Source organism: Drosophila willistoni, chromosome 3R, assembly GCF_018902025.1.
Source record: "Drosophila willistoni isolate 14030-0811.24 chromosome 3R, UCI_dwil_1.1, whole genome shotgun sequence".
NCBI lineage: Eukaryota > Metazoa > Arthropoda > Insecta > Diptera > Drosophilidae > Drosophila > Drosophila willistoni.
In genome coordinates, this window is record NC_061086.1 from 13327011 (window position 1) to 13350623 (window position 23613).

Genomic DNA, 23613 nt, shown 5'->3' on the forward strand with positions numbered 1-23613 from the left:
TGCTTTGATTTGTCGAAATTAAGCTAGCTAATCAAAGGTAATAAATTAACAGTCATTTCAAAATTCAAGAATTTGTCAATAATTTCAGAAATAAAACTAGTTCATTGTAAAAAGTATCCTTTTAAAACATTAGACTGTCAGTTTTGAAGAAAAAATAGTCCGAAAAGTACAGGGAAGATTTAAAAATAGGTTCAAATATTTAAAACCTTGAATTTTTTGAATAAAAATATGTTTCTCAGTTAGAAATCACTAAGCTGTTTTTACTGACAGTAACCAAAGCATATTGAAAAAATAGCCAATTCATATCACTGTATGCATATTTACTTTATGGTATTTATCAGTTTTTATTTATTTTTTCTTGTTTGAGAAATGTTCAATTCAAAAGTTAACCAATTGACATTTTTCATTTTTGAATAATTGGGACTTTTGTTGAGAGGCAACTTTGTCTGTTATTTTGTCAACAACTTCACATAGCAGTAATAAACATTTAAAAAATATTTTCAAGATACTTTTTTTTCTTGATGATTATTATTGTCCAACAATATCCGTTGATTTCTAATTTCCGCTGAGTCGTGTCGTTAAACAAAAAACTCTCAAACATACATACTTAAAAAAACAAATTCAAAATCCTTCTCCGTCTCCATTATATGGGAGAGCGGAGGCAACCATAATAAATGCCATAAAAATAACAAAATAAAACCAAATTATTATAGTTTTGCGACTTGAGCTGAGACGAGGCGAGTTTCTTCAAGGTTTCGGCTTACGTTGCTCAAATTTCATCGCACCATTCATTCATTCTTCTTTCATTCCCATTCCCATTTTCATTTTCATTTGCCATTTCCATACGATATTTTTTGGTTCGTGTTTATTATTCTTTGGGCTCCCCCCCTTTGCGTGTTGTTGTTGGATTGGACTGAGTAGGGTTGGATTGGGTTTGGTTTGCTTTGGAGGTTCGTCTTCGTCTTCATGTTCTCGTTCTTCTTGTTTTTTATGATACCGCGTTACGCTCTTATTTTAGTGGACACGCATTATTAAAAAATAAACAATATGTTTTGCGTTGATGTATATATTTCAATATAGAAGTCATACAGACATAGAGACATACATACATACACATGGACACACATCCAACAAGATGCTAAGTCGTCGTCTTCGACGTCGCGAATCATTTTCAGCTACAGCTACTACGAGTATTTCTTTTTTTTCTGTTTTTGGTTTTTTTTTCTTTTCTGGTTCTGTGGAAATTTTCGTGCGGATCATAAAAATTACGAGCTGAGTCGAGCGAGCCAAGCGAATAAACAATATGAGGGTGGAAATAGACTTTATTAAGACGAAGTGTAGATACTCTTCGATTAAAGCGAACATTAAATAGACTCTAATTAATCTCTTGAATATGCTAGTGAGACATACAAGACTCCTGACTTTATTTCCTCAAAAAGTTTAGAACAAATTTAGTTAGTAATATGTTTCCTTTAATATCTATTGATCTCCTAGAATGTTTACTGTGAATATTTGAAAAAGGATATGTTATTCATGAAATATTTCTTCAAATTCGCTCAAATGTAACTTGCCAAAACTCAAAAATCCACTAGATAAGGTATATTTTCATTAAACTTACTCATAAACACTCAAGAGACAGAAACTTTGAATTAAACAATTTAGAAATATACATTTTTCTATTAGATATATCCAGTATATTGTTTCTATTAAAAAATGGCTTATTGTTATCAGTGAGATTCAGAATAATCTAAAATAATAATAATGATTAAAAGAGTACTTTTTATGAAACTATATTAATATTCTATTACACCCCGCCCACATCGGGGTTTTTTGGCCTTATTAATCAATATAAATTCTAAAAAAGTTATTTCTGATCCTCTAACTTCGATTTAAACGATTGTGAAATTGATAGCTTCTCATTTTTAATACGCTCCAAAGCAATCTTAGATGATTTAATATATCTATTATGGTTGAAATACATTTTCAAATCGCAGCATTCTATAATCTTAGCTGATGAAGAGACAATCAACACCAAGCGAACTACATGATATAACAACATCTACTTATTTAGTTAAAGTACTAAATTTGTTAAGAATCTGTGCTCGTTTCTACGACGACATATTACAATTAATCAAGCAATTAAAAATCACAAAGAACTTAAAGAATTGCCTTAAAACAAATAGATGTATGTGTATTCCGATTGGTTTTGGCACTTTCGAAGTAATAACTTATTTTGAAAATCTAATAGTTTTTCGATACTGGGGCCTCAAAACTATTAAAAATAATGACATATTTATAAAGATTTAAAGAAACAAACAAATAATGCCATAGAGAAAGCGAATAGAATGCACTTTAGACAGTTTTTATTTGAGTTTATTAGTTTTTTTAATGAATACTTGAAACACAAAGAATTCATTATGAAAGAGTATTAAAGAACACAAAAACAAAAGACTTAATTTTACATATTTTTTCTGTAGAGTACTTGAGATTAATGCGACAAACCGAGTGAAATGAACGTGCCGAAAAGACTATATTATATGCAGTGTATATAGGGATTTCAATTGATGCTTATGATATTGGATACTGAAGACGATGAGTGGTTTTCAATGTTCGCTTGAGCTCAAATTAGTTCGACTGCGACAATTAGAAATCAGGCAAAACGAATTCACGAACAGCCCGGACCAGTATAGGATCGGGAGGCATTATCTTAAAATGCCTCATAAAAATCACATTTTGCGTTATAAACAATAAAAAAAAAACAAAGAAAAAAAAAACAGAAAGACAGCAGAAACTCCAGCTGCTTTCTTGGTCAACTTCAAGACTCTTTGAGCTGGCCATAAAATTTGCTTTTACGAGCGCAAAAGGAACCAGGTAACTAACTAAACAAGCCCCAAAGGAGGATGGATTTGAGGATAGCCTTGTGCCATGAGCCTTGCCTTTTGGCTGACAGACATTACAATGATTTTAATGAGTTTTATGGCTTAAGCTCGAGACTATGGTCACCCCATATGGTGGACCGGGGTGTGCTTTTATTTTACCTTTGCTATTTTTTTTTTTTTTGTTTTGCGTCCATTACTATATTGCAATTGAGCTTAAGAATATTGTAATTACTTGGCAAATTGTATTAACAAACAAAAACATACATATAAATTAATTTAATTTCTCTTTCATTTCTTTCTTTCTTTCACAGCGATAATTAAAATAGCACCAAAAATATGCATACTAATTAATTAATCAATTAATAGTTGGAGCTACACCATGTTAAAGCCACTGGATAAATGTTATATAATATTAATACACTCACATATAATATATATATATATTATTAAATATGTATATATGCAATTATTCACTTAAGTGAAACAATTAATCAATAAATTGATTGATTTTTCACTATGCTTAATTCATATCAAATTTAACTTACATGCATACAAATGTGTAAAATATATTTCACTCCCCCAAAATTGAAAAAAAAATATATATATATGTATACATATAATCAAATTGATCTCAAAAGAAAATTATAGAAAAAAAACATAACAAATAAACAGAATTTATAAAAGTGAAATATATGATTGTAGAAAATAAGAAACTCGTTGACAAAACTAAACAAAAAAATACCCCGATATATTTGTGGGACGTTCTGAATTCCTAATCGTTGTAGCGTGTTTGAAAATATGTAGTAAAAAGTTTAAATTGAATTTAGAGAATAGCTTTTAAACAAAAAATTAAATGTCATCAAAGTTTTTCTAACAAAGTTCAGAACACCCAATTGTCGTGTATATATATCTATACATACAACATGAAATGAAGGCAACACAAAACACAAATATATATTTTCACATTTAAATTATGTTTAGTAGTTTATATTCATTTGATCATGTGGGTTTTAGAGAAAAGCCTAAAAAGTTTCCTTATTTCACACAGAATTTTAAATAAAATTATATACATCCACAATTTGTGTATAATAAAACATAAAATTCAATTAGAACGACAATGTTAAATGTAAATGCAAATTAAAATTATATTTTTCTTCTTGACAACAGAGAATTTTCATTTCATGTTGTATACTTGATATGACAAATATTTATATATACATATATTATCGGCTTCAAATGCTATTTTTTTTTCTTGTTTCTGAAATGTAAGGATCTAAATAGATCTTAACAAAATTGATTTAAAACGAAATATTTATAGATACATTTGCAAGCTTCAAGCTATTAAGCTAATTGCTACACAAAATTAAATCAAATCTGTTTAAAATATTCATATATATATAAAGAAATTTACGGATATCGAGATTATAATCAGCTTGCATAGATAAGTAAGGTACATAAATATATATATATTATCTCCAATTTATATCCATTGTTTCTGTGGGCTGTGCGCTGCCAAGTAAATGCAGTTTTATTATCCATTATTATTATGATTTTATACTTTAAATGAAATTTTCATATTTTCTTATTATTATTTTTTTTTTTTTTAATTTTTACATGAGAACTGATTTAACATTGGCATATACAAAAATAAGTTTTAGATATATATCGGATTAAGTAAGAATTTAATATTAAATTAACCAAAAATGTTATGCTATTCATATTGTAGTTGGAACTTTTGTATATATATCATCTACTCAATAAATTAAACAATATAGAAGAAAAATAATTCCGAAAACTGTTTGGAAAAGAACATAAAAAAGCGAACAATTTAAAATGCTTAAATTCATTAAAGACAAACTTGATTAACTTAAATGTAAGTCCAAACGCGAATAAAATAGTGGAATATTACATACCAAAGAGACCCTTGAGATCATCAATGGTGAGTTTGGTGCTAACCTTGGCGCCGGTCAATACACCTTCGGCTAGTTCTAGTTTACGATCTTGCAGAGCTTTGATGCGCTCCTCCACAGTTTCCAGGCACATGAATTTATAGATGACTACATCCTTCTTCTGACCCACACGATATATACGATCCTGTGCCTGACACTCCAACTGTGGATTCCAATGTAGATCCAATAATAATAAGTGATTGGCCCCAATGAGATTCAAGCCCACGCCGCCAGCGGTTAGGGAAAGCAATAGAATACGTTTTGGATTGCGTGGATCATTGAATTGATTGACAATATCCTGACGGCTTTTAACTGGAATCGTTCCATTCAGTGATAAAGTATCAAACTTATCTTTCTCCAAATGATCTCTCAAAATGTCCAAGACGCCAGTCCACTGTGAGACAATAATGGCCTTATCATTCGATTTGCCTCTAAATATCGATGTCTTGAGTATTTCAATAATTTTTAGCATCTTGGAAGATGGTCTTTTTAAATTAAAGACCGGATTACTCCGTTTTAGCACGTTACTGGACGCCTTAGCAATGCGTGCCTCATCGCCACGCAAAGGTGGACCATCATCATCGTGTTCATCATCAGCGCCGCCACGGCTACTGCGGCTGCCACGACTTCCTCGACCAGAGCGATTTGATGAATTCGAAGTGTCTGTAATGGCCAATTTATTGAGCTGAGCCAATAAATCAATTTCCGGTGAATCCTCTTCGCTGCTATTATTTGCCATTTTATCAGCGCCGTTATCCTCCAGCATCTAGGGGAATATTTAATTGGTATAATGAAATTTGAATAGGAAGGGTAATTAAAACCAAAAAAATGCAAACGACACCTTTCGGTTAACGCTTGGACTATGTTATCCACAACTTACCGAGTCAATTAAACCAGGATGACAGCAAATCTGTCGAAGACGCAGTAATAGCACCAATATATCATGGGACTTTACCTCCTTTTTGCTGCCAGCCATTTTGGCAAACTTTTGATGCATTTTATAGTAAGCACCATTGGGATCTTTGATTTGATTATATGTTGGTTTATTAGCATCGCTAATAAAATTCATATCGCTATCTTTTTCCGAACGCTGGAACAAGAATTGTGCAAACAATGTCCTCGAATAGGTTAATACCTTCTGATATACATTCATTTCATCTTTATCGAGATTTATCTCAATCAATCGCAACTCTTTTTGTGGTAGATTATTTAATTTTCCGTCCAATTGTAATTGGGCTTTGGTACGTCGCAACATTAATGATTTCATCAGAAGATTCAAACGATTCTGACCACCAGCACTTTTATTATCAATCCATTTCTTCCAAGTGGCCAAATCATCGAATGGCGAACAACGCAAAAACTTTAGCAAAGCATAGACATCGAGTTCCTTGTTCTGAATGGGAGTTCCGGTAAGGGCCCAACGATATTTGGCACGCAAGGCACTAACAGCAATCGATGTTTGAGCTTTGTGATTGCGTACAACATGAGCCTCGTCCAGGATTATGCGGCGCCACTTCATACCGAACAGAGCGCCACTGGCCTTTTGCTCACGAGCTACAATCTGATAAGTGGTTACCACGAGATCATAGGTCCGTAAGTGTTTGGACTTCGTTTCACGATTATTGCCATGATGCACACACACAGTAAGACGATTGCGAGATACTTTTGATTCCACTTCACCCTCCCATTGGCGTAGCAAACTGGCCGGACAGACCACCAAAGTGCCGCCTTTGTGATCTTAATTGAGAAAGAGATAGGCGGAGAAAGATTATAAAATTAAACACCTTGAATTTGTTTGCATTTTTTGGTATTTGGTATCTTACAATCTTTACGCCCCTTCGAATTCCAACCACCTGTGCTCTTTCGCTTACTTCCAGTATCATCATCACTCTCGCTTTCTGAGCCAGCATCACCTCGAGCGTCCTGCCGATTTTTGCACGCTAGCACAGAGGATATCATAGTTAAAGTCTTTCCCAGACCCATATCATCTGCTAGAATACCACCGCGGGGACTTTGACTTTCACGCCAGGAAAGCCAGGCGAGCGCATGCTTTTGATGTCCCATTAATTGAACCTTTAATCCCTGGGGATCATCGGCCATGACATTTTCCGCTGGACAACCCTTCAGTGAGCCATGCAAATCCTGCAACAAAAATAAATACATACATTATAAGAGACCCAAAAACGGCTTAACAAGTGCCCTGTAGATATAACCGATCAGTGTGTGAATTTGTAATCTTGACGTGGTTATTTCTTGTGATCGAATTCCGCACAGTAACTCGTGCCAGGAATTAATCAATGGAAAAGCCAGTAACTCAGATATCCGTTCAGTTTCATCATGATAAATATATATATGTAAGTCTATCGGTAACCGGATTAACCAAGAACATACCTTTAATGCATCCACAGTTAGGGCCTTTTGTGTATTGAATGTGGCCAAGCCTTGAGCTCCCGTATACTTGGGCTGTATCTGATTCACTGCCGCCGACAATTCATCCCAGTCTGGAGCCTCATTTTGATTGGACTTTCGAACGGGTGCTACTACCGTAGGCTTAGTAACCTTTTTCGGTGTTACTTTCTCCACGTTTAATCCTTCAACGAATTTTTCTTGCTTTGCTATGTTTTCACGTAAGCTAGATATACGGTTTCTCATCTGGTAGCCTTTATCTGGCAATTTATGCGACACATTTTGATATAACTTTACGGCATCATTCAGCTGCACTTTCAATTCGTTAAGTTTGCGCATCTCATCTTGGTAAATGGGCTTTGCCACAAGCTGATCTTCGCTTTTTATACGTGATCGTCTTGGGGCAGATGGCACTGGTGAAGTGCGTTGCTTTAGAGCCATTTGAATAGTCGGTTGAACAAGATTTTTCGCGGCCTTTACCACAGCCGCTCCAGCACTACTACGTGGTGAATGATGGCGCGTTGACCGCGATGCAAACGGCGGTCCAGATCTATTCTCCTTGCCAATGCTATCATCATCTTCTGTGCTAGATATTTCTATAAGTGGCTGGCGGTTGCTTACAATCATCACATCACTGCCAGCAGAATTATTCTGAGATGATGATTCTTCCACTTCCACTTCCAAGGCATCTCCAAAGAGAGTAGAGTGCAGATTGTTGGACTCCATTTGGTTGACAAACTGTGTGGTATAACGAGGCAAAAGATTGGCAGCCCCATCAGTGGCCTGACGGTAACGAGCAGCGGCTGCATCTTCCTGCTCTTCATCCGCTTCTGGCTCATCTGGTTGCTCCTCCTCCCCATCAGCTCCACTGTACTCTATTTCACTAGAATCATCGTCGAGATCTTTAGGCCTTACACCAGTTATGCTCATACGCGTGCGCGGCGAGAAAGCACGAGCATCTTCTTCCTCATCTTCGCTAGTCGATTCAATTACTTGTCTCTGTTTGCCTTTTTGTTGAAGGCGTCGACCTGGTTGCACCACATCCTCGTCAGACTCGGTGTCTTCCACTGTAACATTGCTATAACGGCCATGAGAGGATTTACCTGCAACGGCCCCACCATAACGAGAAGAACGACTCGAGCGTCCTTGATGGAAATAGAAAATTTTAAATTTTGAGGCTAATACGGTTATAGTATAATTACCTGAAGTAGAAGCACTTATCACAACATCCTCTTCTTCCGAATAATACTCCTCGCTATCGCTCATTGTTCCATCGGCTAATTATATTATAAAAATTTGTAAAAACACCTAACAATTTAATCACGCTACCGCCAAAAAATTCCAGAGTTGCCAGTAAAATGTATATTTTTTAATGTTGCCAGCCTGACTTAAGTAATTGCCGTTAAATTTAAATTAATCGCCAGCTGAGTAGCTTTAAGTGTTGCCAGTCTAACATAAAAATACTAGGTCACTAGAAAATACCATAAAACACCGCTAAGTTTAAATTAAAAATAAAATATAAGTTTCGCAAAGTAAAATTGTTTAAATGAGAAAATTGACTAACATTTTTACAAAAGTTTACTTAATCGTGTTTTTAGTAAATCCTCTTTTTTAATGAGTAGCCAAAAACAAGCTAAACAGCCAGCACTGCTAGAAACATTTGCAAAAAAATATGAGTATAAGTGTGAGTGTGTTGCTACGGTAGCTAAAAATTGATTTAAACAGAGCAAAATAAATGTTTAATTATATATTATATGTATTTCACTTGTTACAAATTGGAACAATATGTTGACCAAATAGCAGGTAAATGTGTTACTGAACTAAAATCTGAAGCCACTGCAACAGCTGTTGTTGTTGATGTCACAGGCTCAGTTAGAGAGAAAGAGAGAAAAAAGCACGGCAAATGGAGAGGGGACGCGTCTCTATGAGCGTTGTTTATTTTGTCGCCAGAGATTAGAGAAAGTTTATAAAAAGACCTGGCAATTAGCATCAAATAGCCAGTTGGTGTAATCAGTTAAAACGAAAAACACTCGCATGTGAAAAAGCAACAAGTCGATGAAAATCTCGAGAGTTACAACAAATTGTATATACATATATTTGATATTGACAGAGCCAAAGTCGAAGTGTTTACGGGGGATCGGTCCATGAAGAGATGAATAATTTACGTAGTCGCAAATATTCATCACTTGAGCCCAATGTCAAAGAGACTCATCAGGTGTGCAGCAAATACCAAAATTGTTAACATTTCTATTCGAACCTGAGCTTGGCTATAACGATTAGCTGACAAATAATGGCATTCAGGCGCAACCACATGTTGACGTATTTATCTTATCGGCGGCAATTTTATACAATAGATTTGGCCAGCAATTGTATCCGCCAAGCCTAGCCTAGCCGAAGAAGAAATACTCTCTATAGAAGTGAATCAGAAATCCACACTCAAATGATTCATTCATTGTATCCACTGCAATTAACCCTTGAATAGTTCTCATAAATTAAAGAACAAACACTCATGCTAATGCTCATTAGATGGAATGACCTCATAACTAAAATTTTCCTTCCTAACTAATTACTGAACTCACTTAGGTAGGGCATAATGATGACTGCTAATATTTCTAATCTTTATCTTGTTATCAATTATTTAGGCAACAAGTCGATCAAAATCGAATACAACTGAACATAATCAAAACCTTGACAATACCCAAGTGACAAACATGTCATCATTAAGCGCTGCCTCACGCCTCAAGTCTTCCACCCATCATAGACGAAGCCAGAGCGAAAGTTCAGCAGAAGACTATGGAGCAGTACAAAACGGCAACGGCCACGGCAACGGAATGTGGCGAAATGAGTTACATCTGGAAACAGAAAGTGATGTGGCCCAGCCCATAAAGGGCAAGAAGGCAACGGACCACACCAGTATCAGATATGAGAAGATTAGCGATCTTGTAGACGTTGTCGCACGCATAGCAATTGTCTTAATCTTTATGTGAGTGACAATGAACATAATCCTTGAGATTAATAATAACTCAGCCATACCCTTTTTGATTTTAGAAAATTGGAGACAATGACCGCTTTCAAAAGAGAAATCCATGCCGAAGAATTATGGTTATATAAGAACCCAAGAAGACCCGATTATGTCAAGGGTGAAGTGTTATTATTCTGGGTTATAGCTGCCCCTTTTCTGGTGACATTATTTTTCTTGGCTTGGACCAGGAATAGAAGAGATTTTCGCGCGGCCAGTTGGTCCTGGACATTGGCATTGTGCCTAAATGCCATACCAACAAGTTTGCTAAAGGTCACTGTCGGACGACCAAGACCAGATTATTTCTATCGATGCTTTCCTGATGGCATAATGGTCTTAAATGAGACAATTACCGGTAGTTCAATATTGGATTTTAATTGTACTGGCCGCTTAAGTGATATCAATGAGGGACGCAAAAGTTTTCCTAGTGGTCATTCATCCTGTAAGTAAAAAAATGGAAACCAAACTCACCTGAACTATTTTCTAACACATTTTAAATTATCTTTACAGTTGCCTTTGCCAGTTTTGGTTTTATAGCCTACTATGTGGGGGCCAAACTACATGCCTTTGATGTGCGTGGACGTGGTCATACCTGGCGTCAATTAATTCCAACTGTGCCCTTCATAATTGCTGCTTTGGTGGCCATTAGTCGGACATGTGACTATCATCATCATTGGCAGGATGTGACTGTAGGCGGTGTCATCGGTCTCCTTGCTGGTTATATCAGCTATAGACAATATTATCCATCAATATTTAGTCCAGAAGCTGGTACACCATTTAATCGTTGGTCTCAGACCTCAAAACATCATTATAATCAACAGGAAAAGTACAACATACAAGAGGATCACCATGGAGATAATAATGAAGATATGCTTAAGAGGCCTCTACTTAGTGGGTAACATGATAAAGTAACTAAGAGAAAAAAGCTTTATGTATTATATATATAGTCAATTAATCGAGAAAATCGAAATCGAAGCTGTATTCCTGTTATCTATACATATATTCTTAATCGTCAAATGGTGTAGCAGACAGCAGGGCTGTATATTTTAAATAGAGGGCGTGGCTTTTGTTATTTATGCGACTACATTAAGTCTGCCATTTAATTGAATAGGACACTATCAGCTAGATATATATCTTTTCGCTTGTACTACTGTGAAGCTATAAGTTTGCTTTGGCCGAGTTAAATAGAACCATTTCTAGCACTTAGGTAAGAAACTATCTTCAAATTAATTTAGGTTTTTCATCAATTGTGAATTTCAAAAAAGAACAAGATGCTTTACCAAAATGGGATCAGGATAAATAGAAAGAATTAGTATAAACTTATGTGTATGGTTTAAGATATTGTAAATGCTTGATTTATCTGTGTTATTCTTAGTTCTGGCACACCAGAAATTTGAAATATGACATAAACCTTTTAGACCAAATATGTTCATCAAAGTTTTGTAAATTCATTTCTGGCAGATTTATATAAGAATTTACATTTGTGACTAAAATGCTTTTATAATTCAATTATGTCGCGAAATGAAATATTAGAATAGAAATAAAATTTTCATTTTCTTTGCTAAAAGTACATTTTAATTCGTCAATTCTAATAGTATAATTTGAGCTATACGAAACGTTGACCAAAACTAGCCTAAATATGTTCTTGACATGGGCTTAATTCATTGAATTAAACGCCTGTAAAAGGACTTGCTTTTCGCGCTCTTTCTTCTTGACCACATCGAGACTGCGTTGCCGCCAAGTGCTCTTCCTCAGCTTAATGGGACGACTGCCCACATAACGACCATCCATTTCCTTCATGGCACGTATGAAATCTGCTGGTTCACGGAAACTCACGAAACCGAATCCTTTACTCTTGCCGGTGCGTTTATCACGGATTACGCGCGCCCTTTGAAATGAAGGGAACTTGTTGAAAGTGCGTGTGAGTACCTCATCGTTGACATCGTTTCCAAGATCACCGCAAAATATACGAAAATCATCATCTGGCCAATCTGCAAGGGAAGAATCTTCCCACACACTGCCGCCGGCTATCCGCACAGTTTTCCGATCCTTTTTCTTGCGTTCGGTGGTCTGAAATGACTGCAGGGCGGATGAAGCACGTGCTGCTTTAATGGCCTCTTCTGCTATCGGATTGGGCCCAGACTTTTCGGCCTTGAGCTTTTTCAGCTTCTGCGTTACATCAAATTGAATGGCATTGATATCGATGGAGGTGGCCGGCGCAGCTACAGTCGGCACATGTACAGACTGCCGACATTGATACAACTTCGGGGCACTGCTCAGTACCACTGGAGTTGCCACAATGGGCTTGGCTGGACCTGCGGAGCCTGTGGGCACAAATGTTGACATGAAAGAGGGTGCTGGCGGCATGGGTGGAGGAGGCACTGTTAGTCGTGCACCGCCGGAAGATGTCTAGAATTGTTTAAACTTTAGTGGTATTTTCTATTTTGTTGTTGGTTTATATACGTACGGGCTGCTGCAATTTTTGCTGGACATTGGTATAAGTATTTGCAGCAATCACGGGTCGCACTTGGTTGGGCACAAAAAGGTTTCGCGCTGGCGGCTTGGAAATTTCTGCTTCAAAGCGCGACAATTCGTCCTCTATGTGACGACGTTTTGTACCCATTTTTTAAATATCAACTCAATATTAAAAACTTATATTTTTATGGAAAAAATGCACAGAAAGAAAAACAATATCGAAGTCTGGGAAAATTCGATTACTTCAACATAAGTCGATATCAAATTCGAAGCAACCATAATTAAATAACGAAGTGGCAACACCCGGCAACAAACTATCGGATTTGGATTTTAAACAAAAACGCACGAATTCATTTCTTTAATTTTATTTGTATAAAAAATTACTTAATTTGCACTTTCCAGAAATGCAATTTTCTATCTGAGGCCGCTGTTATATAGGGCAGCCGTTGATGCCAAGTCAGACCAGCATATGTTTTTAGAGATGCCTCTACAAGCGGTACCAATGATTTGGCTGCAAACACTTTCAAAGTCAAATCCGGACGACCAATGCTGGCCACCACCAGATCCGAACTGCCAGGAGCAAAGCGCACAACGCGACCACCATCCTCGTGGACTTGCTTGACATCGATGGGGGTAATGGGGCGACTGAGATCCCAGGTTACGATGTCACCACCAGCCAGAGCAGTAACAAATAGACGATTATTGCAAGCCCAATCCGCCGACATTAAAGGAAATTTAGGAGACTCAACGGAAACTATTGCCTGCTTGGTCCGTATATTGTAAAGATGAATTACACCTGCAAGACAATCAATCGATGTGTAAATCTGGTCAAGTTTAATATTCATTAGCCATTACCTCTCTTTTCGGCTACCAAGACTTTGTTTGGATCCTCCAAGTGAGATTTAATTGACATGCCAGCTGATGATAGACAGAATGTAATAACATTCTCAACACTTCCTTTGGGATTCCAAAATTTACAGGTAAAATCATCGCTAACCGATGCTAGAAATTCACCCTCGCACACCCAGGACACATCATTGATATAGTCGCTGTGACCGTTTAAAACTTGCACAGAATTATGCTGGCTTAGATCAGTCCGATATATTTTCAGATTGCTCTCAATGGCCGCACAAATTTCCACATTATTTGGGGTAAAATTTAGCGTCGTGTCCGGTGAGAAAGCCAGAGCTTGGACACACCTGTCATCGACATCGCTGATGGCCACAGCCTGCAATTGATTATACCCGAATTCTCCGGTTTCCTCCTGCACATCATACCACACGGGAGTTACAAATATAAATATTATGCTGATTTCAATGTAAACATTTTCAAAACTTACCGGCATGCCCAATAAAATCAGAGACAAATGCTTATTGTGAGCTACGCAAAGGAGATTGTAGGCGAAATCATTTTTGCATATCTCATAGCACGTAATCGACTCATGGAAACTTATGGTATGGTCGGGTTCAGTTAATGCAGGCATTTCACCAAATTAAAGTTATTATCAATTTGCACAAAAAACAAGAAAAGGCGCAAACAGTGCTGCCACTTTGTAGAACAAACATCTGTTGCAGTCAGTGTTGCCAGACAATTCTGAAAGAGCTGCCAGCTTTTCGAATTTGGTATTTTTTAGCCACATTCCTATTAAGTTAAGTTGGCTGCAATTCGGCTTGGCTAACTTCCTTTTCCGTGTTAGCTGTGAAAGAAAAAACATGCCGGTGGGTGAAAAATTATGCAAAAAATGGCTTTTAAACAAGGAAAATTTGCAAATGCCCATGCTAAAAGTGTCTAATAGTAATCGCTGGAGTGCGTAGTGTCTGCAAAGCATGTGTTTGCTGTGAAGAAAAGCATTAAAGCCCACAAAATTGATGTAGTCTGCAAATATGTCTGGCGAGCTGTGGCTTATTGTGAATGTGTATGTGTGTGTGTTAGCCACGCATGTGCCCGATTCGTTTGTGGGGGCACAGAATATATTACAATAAATGTGAAATTTATGAATTATATGAATTAACTATTCGTTAAAACATAACCTATAAATTAACATTTGGCATTGGCGAATTTTTCCTGTTCATCTTGCAGTATTTGTTGTTATTTGGCTTATCATCATCTAATAAGTTTTCTACTTTGGTTTTAGCTAGCAAAAGATTTACTGCACCCTCTGCCCGCTGAGGAGAAGCGCAAGCACAAGCTGAAGCGTTTGGTCCAGCACCCCAACTCTTACTTCATGGATGTGAAGTGCCCTGGTTGCTATCGTATCACAACCGTGTTCAGTCATGCACAGGGCGTTGTGGTCTGTGCTGGTTGCGCCACCATTCTGTGCCAGCCTACTGGAGGACGCGCCAAGCTGACAGAAGGTTTGTGTCAATCTTACTATCAAAACTCCAAGGATTGTTGATATTATCGCTTAGTGCCAAAGAATTGAAGTGTATCATTGGGTCAAAGTCGGATATACATATCTAACTCCAGACAAGACTGAAAATATAATGCCTTCTGTATAAAGTTTAAGCGATATATTAATTTCTTCTTGGTAATATTTTTGCAAGATATATTTAATAACTTAATTTCTTTTTTTGTTTGCAGGCTGCTCGTTCCGTAGGAAGCCACAGTAATTGAAGAAATTGTAACGTGTGACGCCTATTGATGAACCACAAATTATTAATTTTTTAATAAAAACTTATAAAAACGAAAAGAAATCCCACAAAATCCATCCAAATCTTTCATTTCGCAAAAAATGGTTAGTTTGGACTAAAACGGATCTTTTTGGGGATCGACGGCCAGCGTTAATAAACATCATGAACCTGCAGTCGGGAACACTAATAATTTTTTATATTAAGTAGTTTTTAACAAACAAAACAAACACATGTTTGGTTCTATCCACTCTGTGGCTGTAAAATAGAAACAAAGCCTTGTAATATTCACAAATCTGGCATTTCTTGGCTTTATTTTGTGTTTTTGATTAAAGAATTAACGATTTTGTGGTTTAGTAAATGCACAAATGGGATTTCTTATTCTGCACTAGTAAAACCCCTAATTTAAATCAGGAAGTTAACTAGAATTTATGACTTTGTATTGGCGCCATAATTTAAATGACTTCGATTGCACACTCGTCTATCGATGTATCGAAATAATTGCAGTCGAAGTTTTCCAGCACTGTATAATTATCTCTTCTGAACACTGTTGTGGAAAACCTTGCACGGAGTACCGTCTATTATATTTTATTGATTTTTTACGTTTTAACAATTTAAATTGCATAATTTTGACAAGAGCATAAAATATATACATTCGGTTGCATTAATATAATCGCAGGCGGAAATAGGTTTGTATAAGTAAAGAATAACTGGCCATGAAACTTGCTTTTGCAAATAGCCGCCATTTTTTTTCTTTGTGACGCCGAAAAATGCGAGACAGAAAAAAAAGATAGAGAAAAATACATTGTGTAAAATTTCAGGGCATAGCAAAACAATGAACATGGACAACAACAATGCGATAGAAAATCGTGAAAAGGAACGCGATCGTCGTGGCCGAGGAGCACGTGGCTCTCGTTTCTCGGACGCTGACGGCAACGGTAACGCCGGTGGAGGCGCTGGCAATGCCGGTGGAGGAGGTGCCGGCGGTAATGGCCGGGACAGAAGCCGAGAAAGACGCAATTGCCGTGTATATATTTCGAACATTCCTTACGACTATCGCTGGCAAGATCTGAAGGATCTATTCCGTCGCATTGTTGGTTCCATTGAGTATGTGCAACTATTCCACGATGAGAGCGGCAAGGCACGCGGTTGCGGCATTGTGGAGTTCAAGGACCCCGAGAATGTGCAAAAGGCCATGGAGAAAATGAATCGCTATGAGGTCAACGGCCGTGAATTGGTAGTCAAGGAAGATCATGGCGAGCAACGTGATCAATATGGCCGAATTGTGCGTGATGGTGCTGGTGGCGGCGGAGGCGGCAATGGCGGAGGCGGCGGCGGTGGTGGTGGCGGTCGCGACCTCATGGATGATCGTGATCGTGGCTTTTCGCGTCGCGATGATGACAGATTGTGAGTATAGAATTGGATTGGGAATGTAGATTTTCAGATTTCAAACATTTCTTTGGACATATCTTCTTCTAAAGCAAGCACATAATTAGATATGCTCGATCGTCTATCGGGGGAGGAGAGATACGTATATAAACAATCAGCTTTACGTTGAGTTTGCTGTGATCGTTTAATTGAGGCTAAGAGTTTTCTTTTAATAGGTTTTTTCTAATCTCATATCTTTGTCGAGTTTAGTCGATTTTGCGTATCATAGGAACGGCTTTGATCTCTCTAGTTGATTTGGCTTAAGTTGATCCATTTGAAGAGAAATGTACAACATGGAATTGAAATTTTCGAGCCTCAATAGGATACTTATATTTTATTTTTTTTTTTTGATACAGCTGATAGTCATGGGCCAATACTTTGTCAATCCTTAAAAGACAAAAGGTCCGATGTAAAAGTGCATAGTAGTCGATCGACCCTGCGTCAAGAGAGTTCGAATACAATTTGGGCTTAAATATATTTTGTGTGTATATTTTTCCACCAATCGATAAATTTAGAAAGATTTAAGGTACTGGTTGTCATATACTTCTATTCCTGCGGAGTCATCAACGGAACTGCTTAGGGAATGTTTCAATTGGATCATATGTAGCTGTGATATCGGAATGAAGGCGCATACAATTTGTTAGATCATTTTAGGTTGAATGAAAGTACAAAGATCTTGATGAATGATTATATAGCTTAAATTGTAAATTTAGTTTGACTTGGGTGATGATTTCTTTGTAGTCGGATAAATATGAATTTTTCTATGAAGATGATATGATTGCAGGATAAAAGAGGGTCAGTCTCTCTCACTCTCTCTCTCTCTTGATTGGGAATCTCGTAATGTTTCGTAATCCTTTTGTAGTTGAAGTTTATCTATTTTGTTTGTTTTTCTCTCTCTGGATCTTCTTCTGGCTTCTCTTTTTCTAGATCTGGGCGTAATAATTTTAACATGATGTCAAATGATTATAATAATTCGTCGAATTACAATTTGTATGGGCTTTCTTCTTCGTTTTTGGAGAGTCTTGGCATAAGTGGACCTTTGCATAATAAGGTTTTTGTTGCTAATGTGAGTATATTGAATGTACAATTCATTTTTAAAACTAAAATTCTATCAAAATGTGTGTAAGTTGGCTAAGGCTGTGACTGTGGCTGAGGCTGAGGCGCACCTCCCTTGGCCTGGTTCCTCATCATTTTTATATCTTATCTATCCAAATTACCTATTTATTATATACAATTAAGGAATTTTGATTTTTTTTTTTCTTTTTTTTTTTTTTTGTATTGGGTTGCTGCTGCTTCTTTTGCTGTTTTGTATTTATAACCCATAAGTAATGTCTATGATGAGTTCTTTCATCAACAGATGAAATCCCTAATTTGGAAATCGAACTTAGATCTGCTAAAAACTTAAAAAAGTAATTTGTAATTATGTTAAGATCTTAAATTTATGGGCTAGAAATATTGCTTGGTGCTTTGATAATTATAGATATCAAATTAATTTGAAACTTGTTCAAAGAGGACCTTAAATATTGTTGACACTCGAAATCCCAAATTGCTGATTTGTGTGGATGTTTTTAAGATTAATAGATTGAGCCGTGTGGTTTTTATCCGTGTCCGATTGTCTTTCAAAGTCTTCCCTTTGCAGCTATCGCTCTGAGGTAGTTCTATAGCAAAATATTGATTCACTATATCTTCCAGTTATTACGGTGACTACTGATTATTGCAAGGAAGTTAAGAAATTTCGGCCATAGCCGAAGAACAACAGAGTCTGTCTCTTTGAGATTTAAGCTGCTATTCGTTTGTCTTATTCCTTGTCTCATCTCTTTATCCCCTTCCTTCTAGCCACATCGAACAATGGGTTATAAATATGAAACAGTTCCAAGTTTCTAGGGCAGAATTTCAAGAAACGGCGTCGTATTATCTCCTCAATATAAAACGAAAAAAAAAAACATATTCTAATCTCGATTCTGGTTTTGCCCTTGAAGGTAGTTTCTCTATGCAGAAGTGTCAAAATTTCTAGTTGTTCGCGTCGCTCCCGTGGGCACATCCTCGTTTTGTATAGCAAAGTATAATTAATAAGTTTTACATTTTGTCTTCCTCTTTGTGCTTCTCTCCCAGCTGGACTACAAGGTGGACAGCAAGAAGCTCAAACAGGTCTTCAAGCTGGCTGGCAAGGTGCAGAGTATGGATCTATCCCTTGATAAGGAGGGCAATAGTCGTGGCTTTGCTGTGATCGAGTACGATCATCCGGTGGAAGCTGTTCAGGCCATTTCCATGTTGGATCGTCAAATGCTCTACGATCGCCGGATGACAGTGCGTTTGGATCGGATTCCCGATAAGAGTGAGGGACTGAAATTGCCCGAGGGTTTGGGTGGTGTGGGCATTGGTCTCGGACCCAATGGTGAGCCATTGAAGGATGTTGCCCATAATTTACCCAATGGCGGTGGTCGGAACCAAAATCAATTGCTGGGACAAGTTCAGCAGAACTCTCAGCTGGGAGGAGCAGCGGGTGGTCAATTGGGTGTTGGTGTCAGCAACTCCAGCAATCTTTTGAGTAATCTCGGTGGTGTTATGTTTGGCCAGAATGCAGCGGTTCAGCCTTCGCCAGTTGCTCCAGTTCAGAAGCCCAATCTCGGCAATCAGGCCGGTGGTGGTGTTGGCGGCGGTGGATTGAATCTTAATAATCTGAATACCAGCAATTTGGCTGCTGTTGTCGGTCTGGGCAATTTGGGGGCCGCCCTCTCCAATCCCCTGCTTACCTCTTCCCTTAATACTTTGGGTTTGAATTTGGGTAATGCTGGTGGCAATGATGATACCATGTCTGGCTCCAATGCGGGTCTAACCAACAATTATAGCAGCGGCGGATCTGGCGGCGGCGGCGGTAACAACTATAGCTCTGGCGGAGGAAACAATTACACCGGCGGCGGAGTTGGAGGAGTTTCCGGCAATGTGGGCTACAATGCCTACAGCAGCTCCGGCAATGGCGGCGGTGTGGGAGGCATCGGTGGTGGTGGCGGCGGCGGTGGAGACAATAATGACTACAATACCGGCAACAATCTCGATATGTTTGGAGGCGGCGGAGGTGTTGGTGGTGGAGTCGGCGGCAATTCCAATGTCGGTGTCGGCAATTCCGGGGCAGGTGGCCGCAAATCGGATACCATTATCATCAAAAACGTGCCCATGTCGTGCACTTGGCAGACGTTGCGCGACAAATTCCGTGAAATTGGCGATGTTAAATTTGCCGAAATTCGTGGCAACGATGTGGGCGTTGTGCGTTTCTTCAAGGAGCGTGATGCCGAACTTGCCGTCGGTTAGTAATTTCCTTGATTATCCTGTCTTACACACTTTGATTTGTTTTATTTTTTTTTTGTAATTTCTAGGACTCATGGATGGTTCGCGTCTAGATGGTCGCAGCATTAAAGTATCCTACTTTTAAGACATACCCCCCTAACATATAGATTCTAAGTGGTTCCATTGAAAGAGCGAGATAACCATTAACATAGACGTATAACTGACGTTCCATTTTCAACAAAAAAAAAAAAAACAAAAAACCAGCAGATGACGCAATTCATGTAATTTTTAAGCAAATAAATTCAAAACAAATAAAATTATACAAAATCCCAGCATACACTTATATATACATACATACATAAATCCGATCTGCAATTGTTTTAACGTTAAAGTAAAATTATAAACATGTGCAGAGATATTTCTAGTTCATATGATTTTCATTTTATTTTATTCGTTTAGTTAAATGTTGCTTAACTATTGCTGATGTGGATGGCTTAAATCCTACAATATGGTTTTGCTTATGCAATATATTATTCTGATTGTCGGAATCTCTAGTCCTACTACTTGGTTGCAGCTATTGTGGTAGGAGTTGCTGCCGTTGCCGTCGACGGGGTTGTCGACGTTGTCTTAAATCGTTCCAAGCGTGCCAGGGCTTTCTCGGAATAGTTGGTATTGGCTCCTTTTGTTGCTGCACCGGTTGATGCTCCTGAAGATTCCGTTGCTAGACCAAATCGTTCCTTGCGCTTTTGCAGACGCTCATCGGTTGCTGTTTTGGATGTCTTCTCGGGAACCACGCAACCGAAACGTTCAGCTCTTCGCTTTAATGCCTCCTTCTGCTCTTCATCTGTTTCCTTGTTACCCTTGTTGGACACAATAGAAGCGCTTGATGACTTATTAATGGCCGTTGCTACAGCCGTAGCCGCCGATTCGGTGATTCCAAATTTCTTGGCACGTAAAGCCAAACGCTCCTGAATGCTCAATTCACTGAGTTTTTTATTCGTATCGGCACTCGTTGCGGAGCTGCGTCCAATTACAATAGGTTTATGATTGGTTTTGGTGGGAGTCTCTTCCGTCTTTGCGGTATCAGCAGCTGCTGGTTTCTCTTCAGTGGGCTTAGCTTCTGGTGCGGCATTTTCCTTGGATATGATTGCCGATGTGTTAGCTGCGGCGGCGGTTCCTGCTCCTGTCACCAATTGGGAATTCGTCCTCTTCAGTACAATTTTCTTGACGCTTGAGGGGGTCTCCGTCTCCGCCTTATCAGTTCCTAATTGCAGCAATGTTGCTGATGTGGGCACCGGACTCTTAAGCAGCTCATCTTCATGTTCGTCCAGCAGTAGCTTGTGCTCATCCTCATCGGTCAACAAAACGTCATCGTCTCCATCTAGCGCGTCGTCGTTAATGGCGCTATCTTCCAATGAGAGACTGCCTTCGAGTAGGGCTGTTTGCAGTCGGTCAGCTAGTTCGTTTTTATTACCATTAACTGGCAGACCGCGCAACTTTAACTCGCGCTTTAAATCAGCCACTTTCATTTTATTTACATCGGTTTCAGGCATTTTTTGTTTTTCACAATTTTCTTCGGATGTTTAGAAAAGAAACTATAGCTGGAAATGCTTTTGATATCGATGAAGTCTGTGAAACGGGTGTATTGGGTGAACCGTTGAACCCAGTGAACATATTTTATGATATTTATATATTTTATTTACTGCACACATATATATATGTTATGGTTATGCATTATATTAATACATATATTACTATACATTTTATTATTATTTGAAATTTTTTATTATTTTAATAAATCGATCGATAGAGCTGGAAATAACATCGATGGTACTATCGTTATGTGTTTCCAGCTCTAACAGAAACACAGTTGCCAGATGTTGGGAACATCTGCGTTTTTATACTCACGGCTGGAAAAACTAAATTAATCGATAACATATTTTCTGTAGTATCGAAATTTAACGGTTGCTAAGATTTTAAATTATTACAATCTACATACAATAATATTATCTGAGAAGGAATATTAGGAATTAGGAATATTATTCATTTTTCACTCACAATGTGTAAATGGGAAAATACTCTTTCAAAAGTTCTTATCTTAAAGAAAAATAAAACAATAAATGTCTTGTTTCTTTTTATTCTCATTTACTACCACTTCCCTTTCGCTAGACTGTAATTGTAGACCGATAATATTTGTTTTTGTCACTACACCCTCATGAGGGGTTTAACTGATGTGTGCTGCTGCTGCCGTCAAAGATAAGATATAAATATAAAGGAATATAAATAGCAGTCCGGATAGACCGGAAACGCAATGCAATATTTATCTTGTACCCCCCTTCTTTTTCGTAGCCAATTTAAGATGATCTTTCTCCTTAGGAAAATGAAAGTGTTGCACACGACCTTGTCTTTCGGGGGCACTCGATTGTATAGTTTTTTTTTTGAGTGCGGCACCTGCGTGGCTCGTCTTATCCTATACCCGGACTCTTGGAACACATGTGGCTCATATGCTGCTGCCGTTTCTTATAAGTAGCCGTTCCTAATTGGCACTCGTCTGCATATATGTATTCATATTTATTCATAATTTTCCAGCATTTCTTTTTATAATAATGAAATGCCGCCGTAATTGACCTTTTTACTTGCTTTTCCCCTTTTAATTTTTTTAAGAAAATGGAAAATGTTATGTGGTGAGTTGTGATAATTTTAATTAATGTAATACTGTAATTGAATTCATTGACTCTGCTGTTCCATATATAGTTTCTATGTACTTTAGGCGGTTTAAGCTTAATTACTCTTACACGCAACATACACACACACATTAACACACACACATTAACACACACACTATGACATATACCCCTTGGCCCCCACAAAGTATCGTTGAGCTTGAGGTTGATTAATTGACCATGACAGCAGATTATTAAAGTTTATGTTCTATTTGTGTTTCTGAACTGCACCTTTTTGAATGGACATAGCAGTGAAAGAAAACTATTATTACTGATTTAAGCCAAGTCAAGGCATATACATATCTCTCATATTTCATTTGACCTAGTTAATTTGAATTCTAATTAAGCGGATGTCATTTAACCATAAATTTCTCTGATTAATTTTGAAATTAAAAAAAAAACTGTTTCAACATGGTTAATCTTATTAATTTTTTTGGTAAACAATAACTTGAATAATATCTTAAGAGTACTCAAGTACCGTTAAAGCAGCTGATAAACGAGAGAATTACCAGTTGAGAGGCAAGAGCAACTCGTTTGTTCATGAGTCTCTTAGAAGTAGTTACGCTCTCTCTATCTCTCTCCCTCTCTCCCTGTGCCTGTGTCTTGTTTTGTATCTGCAAGATACTCATACTGGAAATGTTGCTCTTGCCTGCTCAGTTGTTGAGTTGGTATACCCTGTAGCCATGTAAAAGGGTATATTAAAGTGAATTACAATGGAGGTATATTTGGGATGTCCTTGGCAACTCAGGCCCAGTTGTGAAATTCTCAAATATTTTTGAAATGCGGTATTGAATGACAGTTTGAGCCCTGTAAATCATGTTT

General features: G+C 37.6%; 8 protein-coding genes across 11 annotated transcripts in view; 4 read left to right on the plus strand and 4 right to left on the minus strand.

Annotated features, from left to right (window-relative positions):
- The window catches only part of LOC6650161 (protein doublesex), a 49409-nt gene extending 46113 nt beyond the window's left edge, over positions 1-3296 (plus strand). For 2 of the 3 annotated variants that reach the window (XM_023180077.2, XM_047011865.1), the window contains exon 5: positions 3191-3290. Coding sequence is in view for 1 of the 3 variants with exons in the window: in XM_023180080.2 (XP_023035848.1) it covers positions 3191-3234 (44 nt within the window). In the remaining 2 variants the exon portion in view is untranslated. Of the gene's footprint in view, positions 1-3190 lie in introns of all 3 variants that reach the window. The other variant, XM_023180080.2, reaches the window with a different exon arrangement.
- A 1057-nt stretch (positions 3297-4353) lies between these two features.
- LOC6650162 (transcription termination factor 2) lies at positions 4354-8608 on the minus strand. Its single transcript, XM_002073758.4, has 5 exons — positions 8437-8608; positions 7220-8379; positions 6652-6970; positions 5709-6565; positions 4354-5594 (listed from the first exon to the last, which is right to left on the minus strand). Exons 1-5 carry the CDS (start codon positions 8498-8500, stop codon positions 4785-4787), a joined length of 3210 nt encoding a protein of 1069 aa, XP_002073794.3. The 5' UTR covers positions 8501-8608; the 3' UTR covers positions 4354-4784.
- A 353-nt stretch (positions 8609-8961) lies between these two features.
- LOC6650163 (phospholipid phosphatase 5) lies at positions 8962-11228 on the plus strand. Of its 2 annotated transcripts, none has more exons than XM_002073759.3 (4): positions 8962-9037; positions 9877-10217; positions 10283-10695; positions 10764-11228. In XM_002073759.3, exons 2-4 carry the CDS (start codon positions 9946-9948, stop codon positions 11150-11152), a joined length of 1074 nt encoding a protein of 357 aa, XP_002073795.1. In that variant the 5' UTR covers positions 8962-9037; positions 9877-9945; the 3' UTR covers positions 11153-11228. The 2 variants fall into 2 exon arrangements, with proteins under 2 accessions (XP_002073795.1, XP_023035873.1); XM_023180105.2 differs by lacking the exon at positions 8962-9037 and adding an exon at positions 9157-9449.
- Positions 11229-11815: 587 nt separating this feature from the next.
- LOC6650164 (RNA-binding protein 42) lies at positions 11816-12918 on the minus strand. The gene is made up of 2 exons (XM_002073760.4): positions 12721-12918; positions 11816-12662 (listed from the first exon to the last, which is right to left on the minus strand). Exons 1-2 carry the CDS (start codon positions 12874-12876, stop codon positions 11910-11912), a joined length of 909 nt encoding a protein of 302 aa, XP_002073796.1. The 5' UTR covers positions 12877-12918; the 3' UTR covers positions 11816-11909.
- A 159-nt stretch (positions 12919-13077) lies between these two features.
- Positions 13078-14292, minus strand: LOC6650165 (nucleoporin Nup37). The gene is made up of 3 exons (XM_002073761.4): positions 14068-14292; positions 13584-13992; positions 13078-13524 (listed from the first exon to the last, which is right to left on the minus strand). Exons 1-3 carry the CDS (start codon positions 14209-14211, stop codon positions 13109-13111), a joined length of 969 nt encoding a protein of 322 aa, XP_002073797.1. The 5' UTR covers positions 14212-14292; the 3' UTR covers positions 13078-13108.
- A 79-nt stretch (positions 14293-14371) lies between these two features.
- On the plus strand, positions 14372-15716 carry LOC6650166 (40S ribosomal protein S27). Its single transcript, XM_002073762.4, has 3 exons — positions 14372-14446; positions 14863-15082; positions 15309-15716. Exons 1-3 carry the CDS (start codon positions 14441-14443, stop codon positions 15335-15337), a joined length of 255 nt encoding a protein of 84 aa, XP_002073798.1. The 5' UTR covers positions 14372-14440; the 3' UTR covers positions 15338-15716.
- A 165-nt stretch (positions 15717-15881) lies between these two features.
- LOC6650167 (myelin expression factor 2) lies at positions 15882-20497 on the plus strand. The gene is made up of 5 exons (XM_002073763.4): positions 15882-16044; positions 16177-16762; positions 17711-17849; positions 18896-20087; positions 20158-20497. Exons 2-5 carry the CDS (start codon positions 16191-16193, stop codon positions 20211-20213), a joined length of 1959 nt encoding a protein of 652 aa, XP_002073799.1. The 5' UTR covers positions 15882-16044; positions 16177-16190; the 3' UTR covers positions 20214-20497.
- Positions 20487-21874, minus strand: LOC6650168 (SAP domain-containing ribonucleoprotein). The gene has a single exon (XM_002073764.4). It carries the CDS (start codon positions 21619-21621, stop codon positions 20629-20631), a length of 993 nt encoding a protein of 330 aa, XP_002073800.1. The 5' UTR covers positions 21622-21874; the 3' UTR covers positions 20487-20628.
- Positions 21875-23613: the final 1739 nt, after the last annotated feature.